Source organism: Chelonus insularis, unplaced genomic scaffold, assembly GCF_013357705.1.
Source record: "Chelonus insularis isolate UGA/USDA-ARS -01 unplaced genomic scaffold, ASM1335770v1 contig_24_pilon, whole genome shotgun sequence".
NCBI lineage: Eukaryota > Metazoa > Arthropoda > Insecta > Hymenoptera > Braconidae > Chelonus > Chelonus insularis.
Genome location: NW_023276446.1, coordinates 384,114 through 400,342, shown reverse-complemented (window position 1 = coordinate 400,342; position 16,229 = coordinate 384,114). Strand labels below are relative to the sequence as shown.

General features: G+C 33.5%; 2 protein-coding genes across 2 annotated transcripts in view; one reads left to right on the top strand and one right to left on the bottom strand.

The window, feature by feature from the left end:
• Positions 1-1,993: 1,993 nt before the first annotated feature.
• LOC118064784 (uncharacterized) lies at positions 1,994-2,797 on the bottom strand. The gene has a single exon (XM_035079654.1). The coding sequence runs from the start codon at positions 2,795-2,797 to the stop codon at positions 1,994-1,996; it is 804 nt and encodes a 267-aa protein (XP_034935545.1).
• A 12,226-nt stretch (positions 2,798-15,023) lies between these two features.
• The window catches only part of LOC118064750 (Bardet-Biedl syndrome 2 protein homolog), a 100,827-nt gene continuing 99,621 nt past the window's right edge, over positions 15,024-16,229 (top strand). The window contains exons 1-3 of the mRNA XM_035079591.1: positions 15,024-15,254; positions 15,324-15,443; positions 15,514-15,702. Coding sequence (XP_034935482.1) covers positions 15,024-15,254; positions 15,324-15,443; positions 15,514-15,702 — 540 coding nt within the window. The remainder of the gene's footprint in view (positions 15,255-15,323; positions 15,444-15,513; positions 15,703-16,229) is intronic.

The following is a 16,229-nucleotide window of genomic DNA, read 5'->3' as shown; positions in this document are numbered from 1 at the left end:
GAGAGGCAACTTTGTCGGTGGGAACCTTTCATCAGTGAGTAGTGCAAGTGAGCTGTCTGTGATTTGGTGTGATGGGTGTTTCCATTTAGAGATGGCGAGTTGCTGCTTCTATCTGGACAAGCAGTATGGAAAGCTCTTCATATGTAAAGAGTGAGTCGCCTATGGTTCTGTGAAGATGCAACTTTACTGATTTGACTGCAGCTTTCCACTTTCCCCCCATATGTGGTGTAGCGGGTGGATTGAACTTCCACTCAGTTCCATCCTTTGAGAACACAGCTGCGAGTTGACTGAATCCCCCGCTTGAAGCGTTGTCTGATGAGCATGTCTGCGTGTTGAAATGTGGTGCCACAATCACTGTAGAGAGTCCTGCAGACACCTCGCCGTCCAGTGAACCGTCTGAACGCTGCAATGAATGAGTCTGCTGAATAATCTGTTACAACCTTCAAATGAAGAGCTGATGTAACCGAGCACACAAAAATGCATAGTCAACCCTTAGTTGTTTTGGCGCCTCTGCCTTTCCAAGTCTTTAGTGTGATGGGACTAGCGTAATTCACACCACAGAGAGCAAATGGTCGAGCTGGAGTGATTCTTGATGACGGCAATTAACCCATTAACTGCTTTGCTCGCTCTTCACGTAACCGAGCACATTTCATACAATGATAAATATAGGATCTTACTGGGAGTCGTCCGCCTAAGATCCAGTACGATGATCGTATGAGGTTCAGAGTTGCTTGCGTCCTACCATGCAATGTTCTGTCATGAGCATCTGCAATGATTAGTCTGGAAAACATGAGTTTTCTGTAGTAAAATTGCAGGATGCTTCGCTTCTTGGTCCAAGCTAGCATTTGCTAACCTCCCTCCAACACGTACAACTCCTCGAGTGTCAATAAGTGCTGTTAAACGTGCGAAAGGGGTGTGAAACGAGAAGTACGATTCTTGAGTTGCCTTTATCCAAAAAATCCTTGCTCTCTCTAATTCTTGTGGTGTGAGAGGGAAGGTAAGAGATGACTGAGGTACTCGTCTAAGGAGTTGGCTGAATTTGAAGCAAATTGCAGTCACTCCGAGCAATTTGATTAGACGAGAGTGTCTGTATGTCATATTCCAATGGTAATTATGCTGAGTCGTCTGCGTAATTAAATTGAGCCCGGGCCGCTCTGCCTGCTGAGCTTTTGAATCGTACGTTGATGATTGAGTTGGTCATAATGATTCGTCTGCTATAAGCCACTGTGCAAACCTCCAAGCGCTGATTAGAGTGATATCTTGGATAGCTAACACTCAATTTCTTACAAACTTCTTCCAACGGGATGAGTGAGACTGAATTCAGGCCAATGTTACTGGGAAGTCTGTCCAACATACCATTTGAGTTAGCATAACGTCTAAGTTGCTTTCAACATACGTGATTAGTCTAGAAAGCAGCAATGCTGCGGTGAGTTCTAGTCTAGGAATAGACATCTTCTTGAGTGGAGCAACTTTATACTTTAAGCAGACTATCGTTGAACAGGTTCCATGATCTTAATGAGTTGACAGTACATAAACAACTGCTGCCATGTTTGGTTGTGAGGCGTCTAAAAATCCATGAAATTCTACTGTAGATTGCTGAGTAATCTTTAACCACTATGGAATTGAGATGTCTGAAACAGGGGTGAGTTCTGATCTGATACTGTTCCACTTAGAGATAATGTGATCTGGGGCTGGTTCATCCCATGAGAGTTTATTTAACCAGATTTCTTGCAGCAAAATCTTTGCTCTGACAATGAAAGGTGCTAGAAATCCACGAAAGCCCGAGTAACTTCGTTTTACTGCTCTTAAATGAGTGGATCTGTTCTTTTGATGAGTTGTTTGTCACTGATTTCAGGAAAGTTACTGAGTTGCTGTGCCATTTCGCCAACAGGAAACCACCTGCCATGCAGAGTTGTCTGACTTCTGTTACGAGGTCTATAGGCTGACTCACTGTATCAGCACCTTCAAAAATGTCATCCACACATCTCCCTCTTCATAATGAATCAACAGCTAGAGGGAATCTATGACCTTCATCCTTGACTAGCTGGATTAATGTATGAATAGCCTGGAATGGAGCTGATCTGATACTATACGTGACTGTTGTAAGTTGATATGGGATGATGTTGGAGTGTTCATTCACCCAAAAGATCCTTTGAAGATCCCAGTCATCTTGATGGACTTTGATTCGTCTATACATCTTTGTGATGTCTGAAGTAAACACGAATTTATGCTGCCTGATCCAAATGAGTACGTCTGTAATGTCCTTTTGGACTTTGGCACTTGTATGTTGAATGTCGTTCACTGAAAAACCACTCGATGATGACTCGATGAAGACTACACAGAGTTTTGTAGTGACACTGTCTTTTCGTAAGACACCATGATAAGGCAAGTAATACACTGGTGAGTTGACTAGGTTTGCCTTGGCTCGTGTCATGTCGTTCAGTGACTCATATTCTTGCATAAACGTGTGATATACTTGTGCATATGAGTCATTCTTTGTAAGTCGTCTGATCATGTGTTGTAAACACTGATGAGCTCTCGCTAATGAGTTGCCTAGAAGAGATGGTGATGCTTTCAGTAGTATTCTCACTACATATCTACCATCTTGATCTCTTGAATGAGTTTTTACATAATAATCTTCACAAGATTGATCGTCTGGGCTGAGTTGATTGGCGGAAAACTCTGGAACTTCTTCTTGAACCCAGAATTTCGTCAAGAGATCAGACACTTGCTGGTATGAGTTGACCCTTGCTGAATGATGAGTTCGATGAGTTGAGCATTGTGTCTCTTGTGGCATACCAATTAGCATTCACCCAAAGATTGAATCTTGGGCGATGAGAGGAGACTGGTAAAATTGTTTGATGGCTGGCTTCACAATGAGACCATAACAATCTGCTCCTATCAACATGTCAATGGGTCTCGACGTTGAGTAGTCTGGATCAGCAAGCTGAACAGTGTTAAGAGTTAACCAGTTGAGTTTCTTGATTTGTTCGGTTGGTGAAGTACCAGTGACACACTTGAGTATGTGAGCATTTATTGTAACTTGTTTTTGTGTGTGAGTTGATCTGAGTGTCACTGTTGTCACTCCTCTGGTTTGTACAGTTGGTTCATTTCCGATTCCCAGCACTGAGATCACTAATGGTCGAAGTTAGAGATGACACGTCTTTACCACACTTAATGAAATAAATGTCAGCTCAGACCCTGAATCTATCAAAATTCTTACTGGGAGCTGAGAGTAGTCTGAGATTATTACTGCATTGGCTGTGGCCTATCACTAGAGTAGGCCAGTGTTTTGCATGACGAGCTGCATCCTGAGCTGACTATATCGCACGTTCCCTGGCTGAGTAGACTGTTGATGGTGTTGGAATGCTAAACAGATGTTTAATATGAGAGAATATGAGTTGCTCAGAGTTATCATACCTCTCTTTTAGTTGATTTCAAGCTGGCTCATAACCATCATCATTCATGATAGCATGCCTGATGAGTTCCGCCAGTGGTCGTGATTCCATACAACTCAATTAACGGAATCATGGCAGAAAAGCGTGTAATTTTTCCAGTCCAGTCGGACTACGTAGATGTAGCTGAAGACAATGATTCAATAAAAGGTGTTAGTGTGATGTAAGAACAAGTAAGTGTGAAGCAAGTGCCATTACCATTCCAGTCGACTCTCAAGCAGAAGGTACTAGTAAGACAATGCTCAAGGTGCTTAAAAAACCTACTACATCACGTGACAGGTCAAAGTCACCCCCTGCACTGGCGGCGGACAAGTCCAGCATTAAACAATTTAAATATTCTCAGACTGACTGACTTGCGGCCTTCCAAGTCAGAGCAGATAAAAAATTAAATAATAGTCAAGAGAAACGAAAAGTTATTTGTCATTCATGTAATTGACCTGGTCATATAAAGAAAAATTATCGAGGAAAAGATAATAATAATTCTAAAAAAAATTGTCAGCTTTGTAATAAAACCGGACATACTGCTAAAAATTGTTTTAAAAATCCAAATAGAGTTTCATCAAACGTAAAATATTAAATTGTCGGAAAAATGGTCAAATTGCTGAAACGTGTCGATTGATAATTAATAATTTGAATGAAAGTCATCAAAGTAAATCTTGTAAATTTTGTTAAAAATCTGGTCATGACATTTCCACTCGTTTCGCCAAATGGGAGCGGGGTCAGAGGCACTTCAAAAGCGTCCAGTGACATTGACTTTCGAGGAGGAAACCGAAAACGAGTACTAATCATAAACGTAAAATTAGAATATTTAGACGATCTACCGTATATTATTGTAGGCAAAACCAATAAATATGAAGATGTTGTTGTATAGCCAATGAAACACGAATTTAAGTTCTACTTCGAGTTTATTAAAACTTAATGGTTTGTACAGGTTACAGCTGTTCTGATATAAAATTGTATGATTTACAAAATAGAAGACAAGTAGACAGGTTGGTGTCTTAGAAAAGAGTGAGTATGTTCCTTGAATTGGGATGTATTTATGGGATGAAATTCAGGATAGAAGGGGTTGTTGTTTGGTGACGTAAGGCTGTTTTTTTTTGGTTAGTGAAACTGTGTCGAATCAGGTAGTTGAGGATTTTGGGAATTTTGGAAAGTGTAGTTTTCTGGGGAAATATTAAAGTGCAGTTTTATGACAGGATATAGAAAAAAGGGGTTTGAAGAATTTAGAAAGCTAGATAAGATATACATAGATAAACTAAGTTATAATATAAGGGCAGGATATATAACAATGTTATTATGATGATAATTTTCAGGAGCTTCGTCGAACTTACATAAATTTAGCTATGTAAATGATCCCACGACAATTGATAAAAGTAAAATGGTTAAATTGAACGGTATTGAAAATGTACCAACAAAGACACTCGGAAGTGTAAAAGTTAAATCATTTAATAAAGAGACTGTATGTCATTTGATTCTTGATACTTTAGGTATTCCGCATGCAGGTCTTGTGGGATCTCGATTTTTCGCCACACATGGGGTAAAAATTGACAATAAAAATGAAGTAGTGAGAATATATGATGTTAAATATACCTATTTAAAAAAACTAATAGAGTCGAGGATGGAGTAATGTATATTCCCCCTCGTAGTCAGTCGACCTTTTTCGTAAAAGTTAAAAATGAAAATATTGTCGAAGATTATGTCCCAAGATTAAAAGCGTGTAAAGGCGTATTTTTAGGAGACTGTTTAGTATGTGATAATGATGGTCGTGCTTATATGCGGGTTTTGAACACGTCTGAGAATGAAGTGGGACTGAAAATTCCTGCTTTGTTTATACAGTCAATAGTCATGATCCTAAGATTGATAAAAAAAAATGTTTGAATAGATATTGTAAAATTGAAACTCAATCAGATTTTAATGAACTAAATTTTAAAGATTCTACTATGAACGAAATTTTGTCAATTATTTTTCAAAATTTTAAAAATGATAAAAGATTTAAAAAAATTATAAAGTTATTGAGATTAAGCCACTTAGGCGAAGAAGAAAGAAAACATGTCAAAAAACTTTAAAAGAATATGCAGATCGGTTTCATATTCCAGATGAACCATTAGGGTCAACAGATGTATACAATCATAAAATACCTACTACTTCAGATATTCTTATAACAGTAAAATAATATCGTACACTTCAGTTTTTAAAGACAGAAATTGAAAAGCAAATTTAAGAGGCATTATTGGGCCTTCTGAGTCTCCTTAGAATAGTCCAGTTTAGATCGTACCTAAAAAACCAGATTCGCAAGGTAATAAAAGATGGCGAGTCGCTATAGATCACAGAAAATTAAATGAAAGAACTATTACTGACGCTTATCTATTACTAAATATTACTGACACTCTTGATCAGTTAGGAGGTTCAATGTATTTCTCTGTGTTTTATTTGGCTTCCGGATATCATCAGATTGAGATGGATCCAAAAGATACCTATAAGACGGCGTTTTCAATTCCACAAGGACATCGGCAGTTTAAACGTATGCCGTTTGGGTTAAAGAACACATCAGTAACGTTCCAAAGGTTAATGGATACGGTTTTGACTGGGTTACAAGATATATCGATATTCGTTTATTTAGATGATATCGTAGTTTTCGCGAAAAATTTGGATGAGCATAAATAAAAAATTGATAATTCAATGCAACGTTTACGTAAAGCTATTTTACAATTGCTACCAGATAAATGTAAATTTTTACGCAGTGAAGTAAATTATCTGGGTCATATTAGTCATAAAGGTTTAAAACCTGATCGATTAAAATTGAATGTTCAACTGGATATTACAGAAGATTTATTAAGAATTTTTAAAAAATTGCAAAATCATTAACTCGATTATGAGAAAAAAATAGAGATTTTGAATGTTCTCAAGAAGCACAGAGTGCTTTCGAGATATTAACAGATGTTTTATGTAAAGCTCCAGTATTACAGTATCCAGATTTTTCAAATCGTCGAAGAAAAAAGAAAACGGCAATGTTATTTCAAAAAAAAAAAAGGGGTAGGTCCAAGGAGTCATGAACATGGGTGGAGCTATGCTCAAGGAAAGAGGTATGCCACCAAAAAAAGTGTTAGACTCTAAAGAACCTGATAATGTAAATACTCGAGGTACAGTGCCAGCTACTTGAATGGCCTCACCCGATATTTTAAATGTTTTATGAAAACAAATATAATTTTGGATAGCCAAACATTACTTTTGAATTACACTACTTGTCCTTGTATTGATGACACATAAATAAGTACAACGCGTTCACGCAGCGAGCGACAAGTACGTGCCGCCTTCTGCGACCGTACACATGACTAGCCTTAATTTAACAAAGTCACTCAAATGACAATTTTTCAATTTTATATTTAATTTGTTTTTTAATAGTTTGCTATTACAGTATTGTGTTCTGCTAACAACTCTCTTGAAGCTACATGAAGTACGTTAATTTGAACATGGGACGCGGTAAAAAACTCACGAGTTTAGAAATTGAAAAAATTAACTTTTATATATCTCAAAATTTATCTAATCGTGAAATAGCCAAAAAAATCGGTCGAAGCCCTCAAGTAATCAATAATTACGTGAAAAAGAAAGAAAATTATGGCCAAAAGTATAAAGGACGTAAATATTTTGCCACGACAGAACGTGAACGTTGACTTATAATACGCGCTGCTTCAAATTCAATTAAGACCGCCAGGCAAATAGCAAGTAAAATCAATACTAGAGCATATCTATCTACAGTTTGACGAATCATAAGAACGACACCTTGCCTAAAACGAAAGGAAAAAATATCAGTGCTCTGCAGTGGTCTGGGTGCGACCCGAAAGGTCCACACGATCAACTTCCCAGTGAAAAAAATGAAAAAACACCTCAGATGAAATCCGTTTCCATTTTTTATAACAAATGGAATTGTTATAAACAGAATGGGTGTGTTTTTATTCATTTGATGCGGTTAGTTACTTCATTTCAGTAAAAGAAAAAATCGTGCGTTAGAAGAATTTAAATATACCTCATAGATCCTTTTTATCATTATTTACAACAAATTTCATTGTTATAAACGGATAAAGTATGTTTCCATTCATGTCATTACGCGTTGGAAGTACTCAAATGTATAGCATGGATACCTATTGTTATTGTTTATAACAATATAAATTTTTTTTATTTGACTATCATCATAATCAATAATCATCTGTTATTAACAATGCTCAATTGTTAAAGACACAATTTCATATGATTAACAATTATTATTGACTATTGTAGCGTCTTCAATGCTATTTTCTCAATCCTGACACGAGTTTAAAATTCTTTCATGGCTGATTTTGTTTTTTAAAAATTTTTTTTTCGATGAAATATTGTCATCATATTTCCATACAAGTATTCCAATCATTTCATATTCATATTTCTGCAATGATCTTGAAATTTTGTCTAAAAAATGGTATAATTTATAAATTGCAAAATTCAGGTAATTTTCTTTTTTTCCAGTTTTTTGATTCTGCCAAAAAAATGGCTTTACCGATTTTCCTGAAAACTTTTTCAGTTCTAAGTTACGTAATTACGCGTCGAATGCAATTTTTTGTTCTCGAGATAATCGAGGCGAAAAATAATTCCGAACGTACGTACGCACATATGCACATACGCACATACTTACATACACACACACAGACGTCCACTGGAAAACGGTCGTATTGGATTCGCAGGACCTTAAAACGTGGAGATATGTCAAAATTAGCGATTCGCAAAATCGGACCCATTACTATAACTTCCCACTGGGAAGTTAATAATAAGTAAACCTCCCTTGCGTGATCACCATGTAGCAGCCCGACTGTCTTTCGCTAAAAAGTATATGTGCTGGACAACGGAGTGGCAAAATGTTATTTTCAGTGATGAAAAGAAGTTTAATTTAGGTGGTCCAGATGGATTTAAATATTATTTTCACGACCTAAGAAAAGAAACGAAAGTGTTATCACGTCGTCACTTAACGGCTGGTTCAGTTATGGTTTGGGGGGCAATTTCCTATAATGGTCCTATCGTTCTAGTTGTGATAAATGGGAGGCAAAATGCTGAAAATTTTTTATGTATGTTGAAACAAGTAAAAAACAAGATTTATAAAGTTACAGGCCGTCGAAAGTTTATATTTCAGCACGATAACGCTCCCATACATACTTCACGCAATGTAACAAAGTGGTTTAAAAGTAATATACAAATTTTAGACTGGCCATCATTGTCTCTAGACCTTAATATTATCGAAAATGTCTGGGGCTGAATGTCTCGGCAAGTCTATGCAAACGGGCGACAGTTTAACAATAGAAATGAACTGATTCAAGCTATTCATACTGTTTGGGATACTATGGACGTTAATTACGTACATTCTTCGTATGAATCGATACCTCATCGTATTTTTGAAGTGATAAGGTCTAATAAAAATTCCACTAAATATTAAATATGTTTTTATTTTGTTTGAAATATTTTACGTATCACTAGTTGATATAAAAGTTGGTGATATTTTAATTTTGGTAGGTGAGGCTATTCAAGTGGCTGGCACTGTATCTCTAGTGATGATGATACGAGATTTGCTGGTTCTGTAAATCCTCATGGTTCTGACTCCAAGTCTGCAGTCGAGTCGAACAATGAATCGGATGATTCATTGGAGGATGTAGCTGTTGATAAAAAAAAATTTTAAAAATTAGGTCGAATATTATTTTAATTCGCGTAAAAAGTCATATAGGACGATGTTTGGTCAATTCAAAAGTCATGTTAAAAGAAGAGAATATTGAAACATTTTCAGTTGCTTATTTAAAGTATATAGAAAATATTCCTTGGGATGATGTTTTCTCAATGATTAAAGAAAATTTTGAGAATGAAAATGTAGAAGTAATTATTTGTCTTGGAACCATTAGGCATGTTCCTCCGGATGAACGTGACACCTTTAAAGAGCAAAAATACATAACAATATCATTTAGGAATTTTATGCCTTTTGAACCAAGCACTTTCATATAATTTTTTTTTTATTGTATTACTTAAAAGTTCATAAATTTTTATTTAAATGGTCTTTTATACACATTTTTATTATAAACAATGTGATGCATGCGATATATTTTTTTCTGAAAAGGTTAACACCTGTGTCTGCATACGGAGAAAAATGCAAAATGAAAATTATAATCCAGCACTATAGACTGGACGCATTTTGTCAGTTTATTGATTTTTATGAAGATTTCAATAAAAATTTCAAGTTTCACTAGGAAAATTGTAGTTTAGCTAATAATTTTTATTGTTCAGCATGGTAATTTTTTTAGACAACGAATAATTGATAGAATTTTGAAGAAAACTGAAGGATAAAACATACATTTTATTTGTTGTCCTAGAATTTTTCTATTGCGACACGGTAAAAATCCACTTTCTCTTTCACTCTAAAGACACAGGCGATTGAACACCCATATTTCACAATTGAAATTGAATTATTGATAATCGGTAGAGAGTTCCGTGAGTCGAGACTTTTTTTTCGAAATTGACTGGCGAATCGAATTCAATTGTTTTTTTTTACAATTTACAATATCTATAGAATTTATAGATGTATTACAAGAAACTTGAGAAATTTTTTTTTAAATCATCACACGTACGTCGTAGACGCGCTTGGTGATTTTTCCCGAAAAATTTTCATGCCCTTCCAAATGTGTCATTATGTTTTATTTATTTATTTTTTTTTTTTCTTGTATGTAGTTTAGTTTTTTTTTTTAATTAATTATTTGCAGAGTTATCCTGTTTTGAAGTTTTTATAAAATAACAAATTTGCGTCTAGGAGACTTACCGTTTCACAAAAGAGACGGAGCTCAGTCGAACGTGTGCATGTTGCATTCGAATCCAGGTATGTACATTTTTTTTAAAAATAATTTCTTGTTTTTTTTATACAAATGTGTGTATATAAAAGTCATTACAATAAATATTTTTTTATCTAAAAAATAAAAACATGTTTTTTGCTAATTTTTTTTTTTATCAATTTTTATTACATTTATTTATTTCAAAAATTATTATCTATTGTTATTATTATCCTCATCTTGCGATTTGTCAAAGGTGTCCGACCAGGGATCCCGAGGCTCCGACCCACGTGGGGCCTAACCAGACGGGATTATCCTGCAGACACCTAGTTCCATCAATACAATTTGCTCCCTCAGTACAATTGTTTCTTCTTCTATCTATTTATGTGGAAAAATATAACAACCGATCAACAATTTTGATGATAAATATCAATAATAATAAGTTTTTTTTTATGATATAACAATAAAACTGGCTGAAAAGTTTATCAACTTTATACATAGGTTGTTTCTCTTCGCTTATTACATCTACAATTTCATCTCTAACTCAAATCAATTGATGATAAGTCAATTAAAAAAATTTTGTGTCTCATGACAACACTTTTTATAATTCAGCTTACGATCACGCATTATCGTAACTAGCAGCCATAATATTACTTGCATTTAAATCGAGTATTTCTTTCAATCCAATAATAAAATATCAAAAGTTTCTCATCTACTTGAATGTAATGAATTATTTTGAATTGCTCGTACAACTGATCTGGGACTATCCATTAATTTGGAGCTTCTTTGAATGGGACCAGTGCCAGCATAAATTTTACTTACTTCATTTCGATGATTAATTCACATTTATCAAAAGATTTCTTCCAATCATGATACTATTCATTGCTTTTCGAATAGCTTAAGTAAACTTAATTGTTTTACAAGTATTTCTAATGCAATGTTTGCACGAAATTTGTTCGATTCTGAAAATCAATGCAATTGGTTTGTATCGTACCTGTTTGTTCAGTAATGACAGTCACACCTACTGCATAAAAAAATGAAAAAGAATATAAATATGTTTCAACCTTAACTTACAACTTATAAATATTACTAGTGTTGCCTCCACGGCATTCTTGATAATGATGAAAAAAAAAACAAAAAAACCATCAATAATTAATTCAGAAATCCACTTAGGAATCCACTTTTAGATTAGGTACTAATACATGGTGCATCATAATGTTTTGAAAGATTATGATAGATTTAAAATATTCGACTTAACCCAGCTTCACCTTCTTTACCTCCGAAAAACTTGATCTCAATAAATTTACAACTTGTTTGCAATAACGTTCTTTAATCATGCTCGTATGGAAAATAATTACTATAAAACTTTACTTAGGATTAACATTAATAAAAAAAATATAAAGCAAACTGCTTCAGTGATGTATAAACAGCTGTTCATTACCCAGGCAATGATACTTAGTTACCATCTAAATAGTAGAATATATATATATATATATATATATTTATTATTTTATACCGTTTCGGTATTATTTGACAGGTGGGGCCTCATTAAGCTCTAAGATGACCATTCATATCTCCAGTCTTTTTCTTGGGCAAGTAATTAATGACAGAGTTCCTTAATTACAGTCAGAAAACCATCCAGTTTTGTTCTTGGTACCTCAAGGGAACTAATAATGTTGTGAACCTCATTTATTGCTAAATGATTTGTTTTCTGTCCTGAAACAGAATAATACAAAAAATTAATTTTTAAAAAACATTGACTGTATTTCACATTTTTTGTAATGACTATATCTAACTTTTAGATGATTCTTGTTGAGTACATGACTTACGAGTTGTTGAAGTACTAGGGTAGAGTATTTGCAGCGGAGATGCTGCATTCTGTAACTGTTGATGTTGATGGCCTGACAATAGCTAGTGGAAGAAGGAAAGTTTCTGATTTTAAATTTTGAAACATAAGTCGTCGTTGAAAAAAAATTAGATGAAAATAGTTTATGAAAGATTTTTGAAGTAACTTTTTAAAAAATGAGTCATGACATTACAAAAATATTATGAAAATTATGAAAGTACTACTTATGGTCTTGACTGTTCGATTTAATCGAGAAAAGTCATTTGCTCGAAAAATCGGAAGGTTGGTAATGGTCGTTCTTCAAGTCTGGATCCACTGGGTATATGTATACATATGGAACTGCCTTCTGGCCTTCAGATATTGGTTACTGAGCGACTTCCATATTGTTTTTATTTTTTCGAAATCGATGTCTAAAAATAAATATTTTATGTAACTATTTGTAACTTTTTTTTTAGCGCAAACAGACAGACAGACAGACACCAGAAATGTATATACAGTAATGTATATAGATAGATAGTAAAAAATATAAATTTCTGATGTTTGTCTGTTCGGGGTAATCTTCGAAACGGCTAATTCAATTGCGACTAAATTTTGCAGACACGTAGAGGGCGTTGTCAAGATAGTTGTAGGTTACTTCTTGTTTAAATTAAATTTGTAATAAACTATGGAAAACGGGATCTAACCGTAATATGCTTACAATGCCTCAATCTGACCTGTCCAGACAATAGGAGTGAAAAGTACCCAGTTTGATATGAATTTAAATATTTCGACTTCTAATGACGCTGAAGAGATTTTTTTCTATAAAATTAAACTTCAAACGTTCTACGTACAAATATAGTATTTAAGTAAATAATTTCAATTACAATCAATAGAAGTAACATTAAAGTTGGAAAAAGTGTCGTTCAGAAATTTTGTGTTTTAAACGCTAAATCTTTAATGCTAATGGGCTGAAATAGAAAAAATTTCAGTGATTCAAAGAGCTTAGAAACGTACTAAATGATGCTGTCAATTGTTTACTAATCTACTGAAAAATGGTTCATTATTTGCCATTTGAATGCATTAAAACAACATATTCTAAAAAAGAAGTAAAAGGCAGGGCTTAAAATAAATAAAACATTGTTTACTTATATTTCATTTATATTTTTCTTTATAGAAAATATAAATAAATCTAAAAAAAATATTTTACGCATGATGTTTTTTACAGCACTCTGCAAACATTGGGTATCGATGCTTTTTACACATTGGTTGAAATTTTTTAAAAATCGTTTTCTCTCTTCTCATGCTCTTCTTCAGTCATTTTGTCATCAGTTGTTTCATCATTCGATTAATTTGATGGAATTTCTTTTTTGGTCCACTTATATAAATAGAATTAGAGTATTCGTCTGAGATTCTAAAAAAACTCAGCTGAGAAGGTTATTCGCGTGCTGTTGAAACGTAAGCAACCATTTTTAGAATTTTTGTCTGTCTGTCCGTCCAGGGTAATCTCGGCGATGGATTAACTGATTCCAATGAAACTTGTAAACATGAAAAAGGGAACATCAGAATTAATATAAGCTACTTTTCGTTTATGTAAATGGCTTGTAACAACTGAATTTATTATAAACGATTGAAAATAGTCACTATGCAATGTACCTGAAATTTGACAACACCTCATTTTTTCTTTTCCTAAAAATAAGTTTCTTCCTATCTTACATGAATAAAAACTGATTAGTTTGTATATGACAATGAATTTGTTATAAACAATTAAAAATGGGTACTTGGCAATATATTTAATATCTTTCAACGCGTAATTTCTTCTTTTACCAGAAAAAAGTTACCAACAGTGTAACATGAATAAAAACGTGGTCTATTTGTTGATGACTATCAAATTTGTTTTAAACAATTGTAAACGGGATGAACAGAATTGTCTTCATTCATAAGAATTAAGTTTGTTCAATGCACACTTGGGAATTGGAGCTATGCAATTAATCAGAGTTCTACAGACAGAGTGTTTATTTTTAACGAAGCAAAAGTACTGACTATGTAACATAAATTTTATAAAACAAATTTCTTTTGTTCATAACAAATAAATCGTTGCAAATTAGCATAAATCGAATCTTGCTATAAATTTCGAATTCTTTTTGTCTATTATTAATAGTTACAAAGTCATTACTTTCCTTTTAATACCATTACAAAGTAATACATATGTAGAATTAGCTCATTTCAACTATTATCTTACTATTAAAAATTTTTTTATTAATCTGTTGTCATATAACGTAATTATGCATATGTTCAAGCGAAATCGCGAGAATAAGCTAGTTATCAATAAAAAGTGTCTCTTGACCTGAGAAATACAGTATTTTCCCTTTGTTTATATATTCGTATCTAGTGTAATAAATATATTTGATACTTTTGATCGAATATTTATTTGTGTAAAAACATGATCAGTGAATATTTATGGTCTGGCAGTGATTTCAGTGATTGTTATTCATTTATGGGCAGAAGAAGAAAGATAAATACTCAACCTTTTTCTGTCAAATAAGAAATTAAATTTGTTGAATTTGTCATAAGATTTGCATGACGAATAGTTCTTTTCGTTACGTTAATCATCATAAGTTTCAATTCCCATAACATTACATGATACTTTGTAATTCATGTATAATTTTCCAAGGAATTGATGTATAAGAAATCCTCAACTTTATACGGTAAGAAAAGTAGGATTTAGTCTGAATTTCTAGTGTAAAAATTATGTAAGTTGTCTCTGTTTGTAGAAGCGTTGAATAATTCTTTATACGGTTTTCTTCATGTACAATAACTACCTTCGTGGTAACTATTCGATCAATAGTAATGTATAGAACTTACTTCAGTATATTGCTTGAAATGCATAGCAACGACTGTTGATTCATTCATATAAACATGGCGGTGTTTACACTTAATCTTCAAAAAAGAATTATTCCAAGCATTGTTATTAGTGGTAAATTTGATGGTTCTCATTCTTGTTTAGTAGCTGCTACGCGTGCCGGAAATATTATTATTCATAATCCACATCGCCAACTTGCGTTAAATATTGATACATCTTCTCGAACTGAAACGGATCGAAAACTACAATGGAATGGAGAAACTGCTGAACTGCGCATCGGGCAACAAGTATTTTTTGTTTTAGTAAAGAAAAAAATGTAAGATTTTCATTTAGACTAACGACATTTACTCTTGCAGATTTTAGCCTTGTGTAGTGGACGTCTTACAGACGATGAAAAAGATATTCTTCTTATCGGTACATCGACTCATATTTTAGCCTATCAAGTTGAAGAAAATGCTGAACATTTCTATAAAAGCGTATGATATCAATAGAATGATAATTATGAAATTAAGCAAGATAAATTAATTAAAATAAAACTACTCCTAGATTCCAAATGGAGTATATTCTATAACTATTGGAAAAGTTGGATGGTTTCCGAACTATATTGTTGTAGTTGGAAGCAACGCTTCTCTCACCATATTTGATTCTGAAGGGCAAGAAATTTTTTGGACGATTGTTGGAGATATTATAAGATCATCTATAATTTTTGATTTCGATGGTGATGGTGAAAATGAGGTATGAGTCACTACAGTCTTTCAATGTTTAATGAATATGGGAAAATTTCTGAACGTATATGAATCATATAAATAAGGGATGAAAATTAAATCAACAATTGTAAATGCTTAGAAATAGAGAACATATATGAGAAGGAGATGTCACCTGTAGTTGCTTGCCTACCTATCAAATTCATAATAGTTACGAATGAACAATTTTTTAGGCATAAATGCTACCAGCAAGGGGATTTCTTTTTTTTGAATTGAAAAAAGTGTCATCTTTGAACAACACGTTACGTGTAATTTCAATTGAATGAGCTGACTTGACACACAATTATACTGTGTGTCTCGTTTTCTATTATTTAACGTGTTTAATCTTTTGATTCCATTGATAGTTATTTATAATTCTTACATATTGTCGAGACTACGACTTGGTTATAACAATAGGCTGAGAATACTGAAAGCAATAAGTTGATGAACATCGGGTATCGTGCATTTTTTTTTTACGTCAGGAATCTTTATGGAATTTTGTGATGAAGATATTCGAAT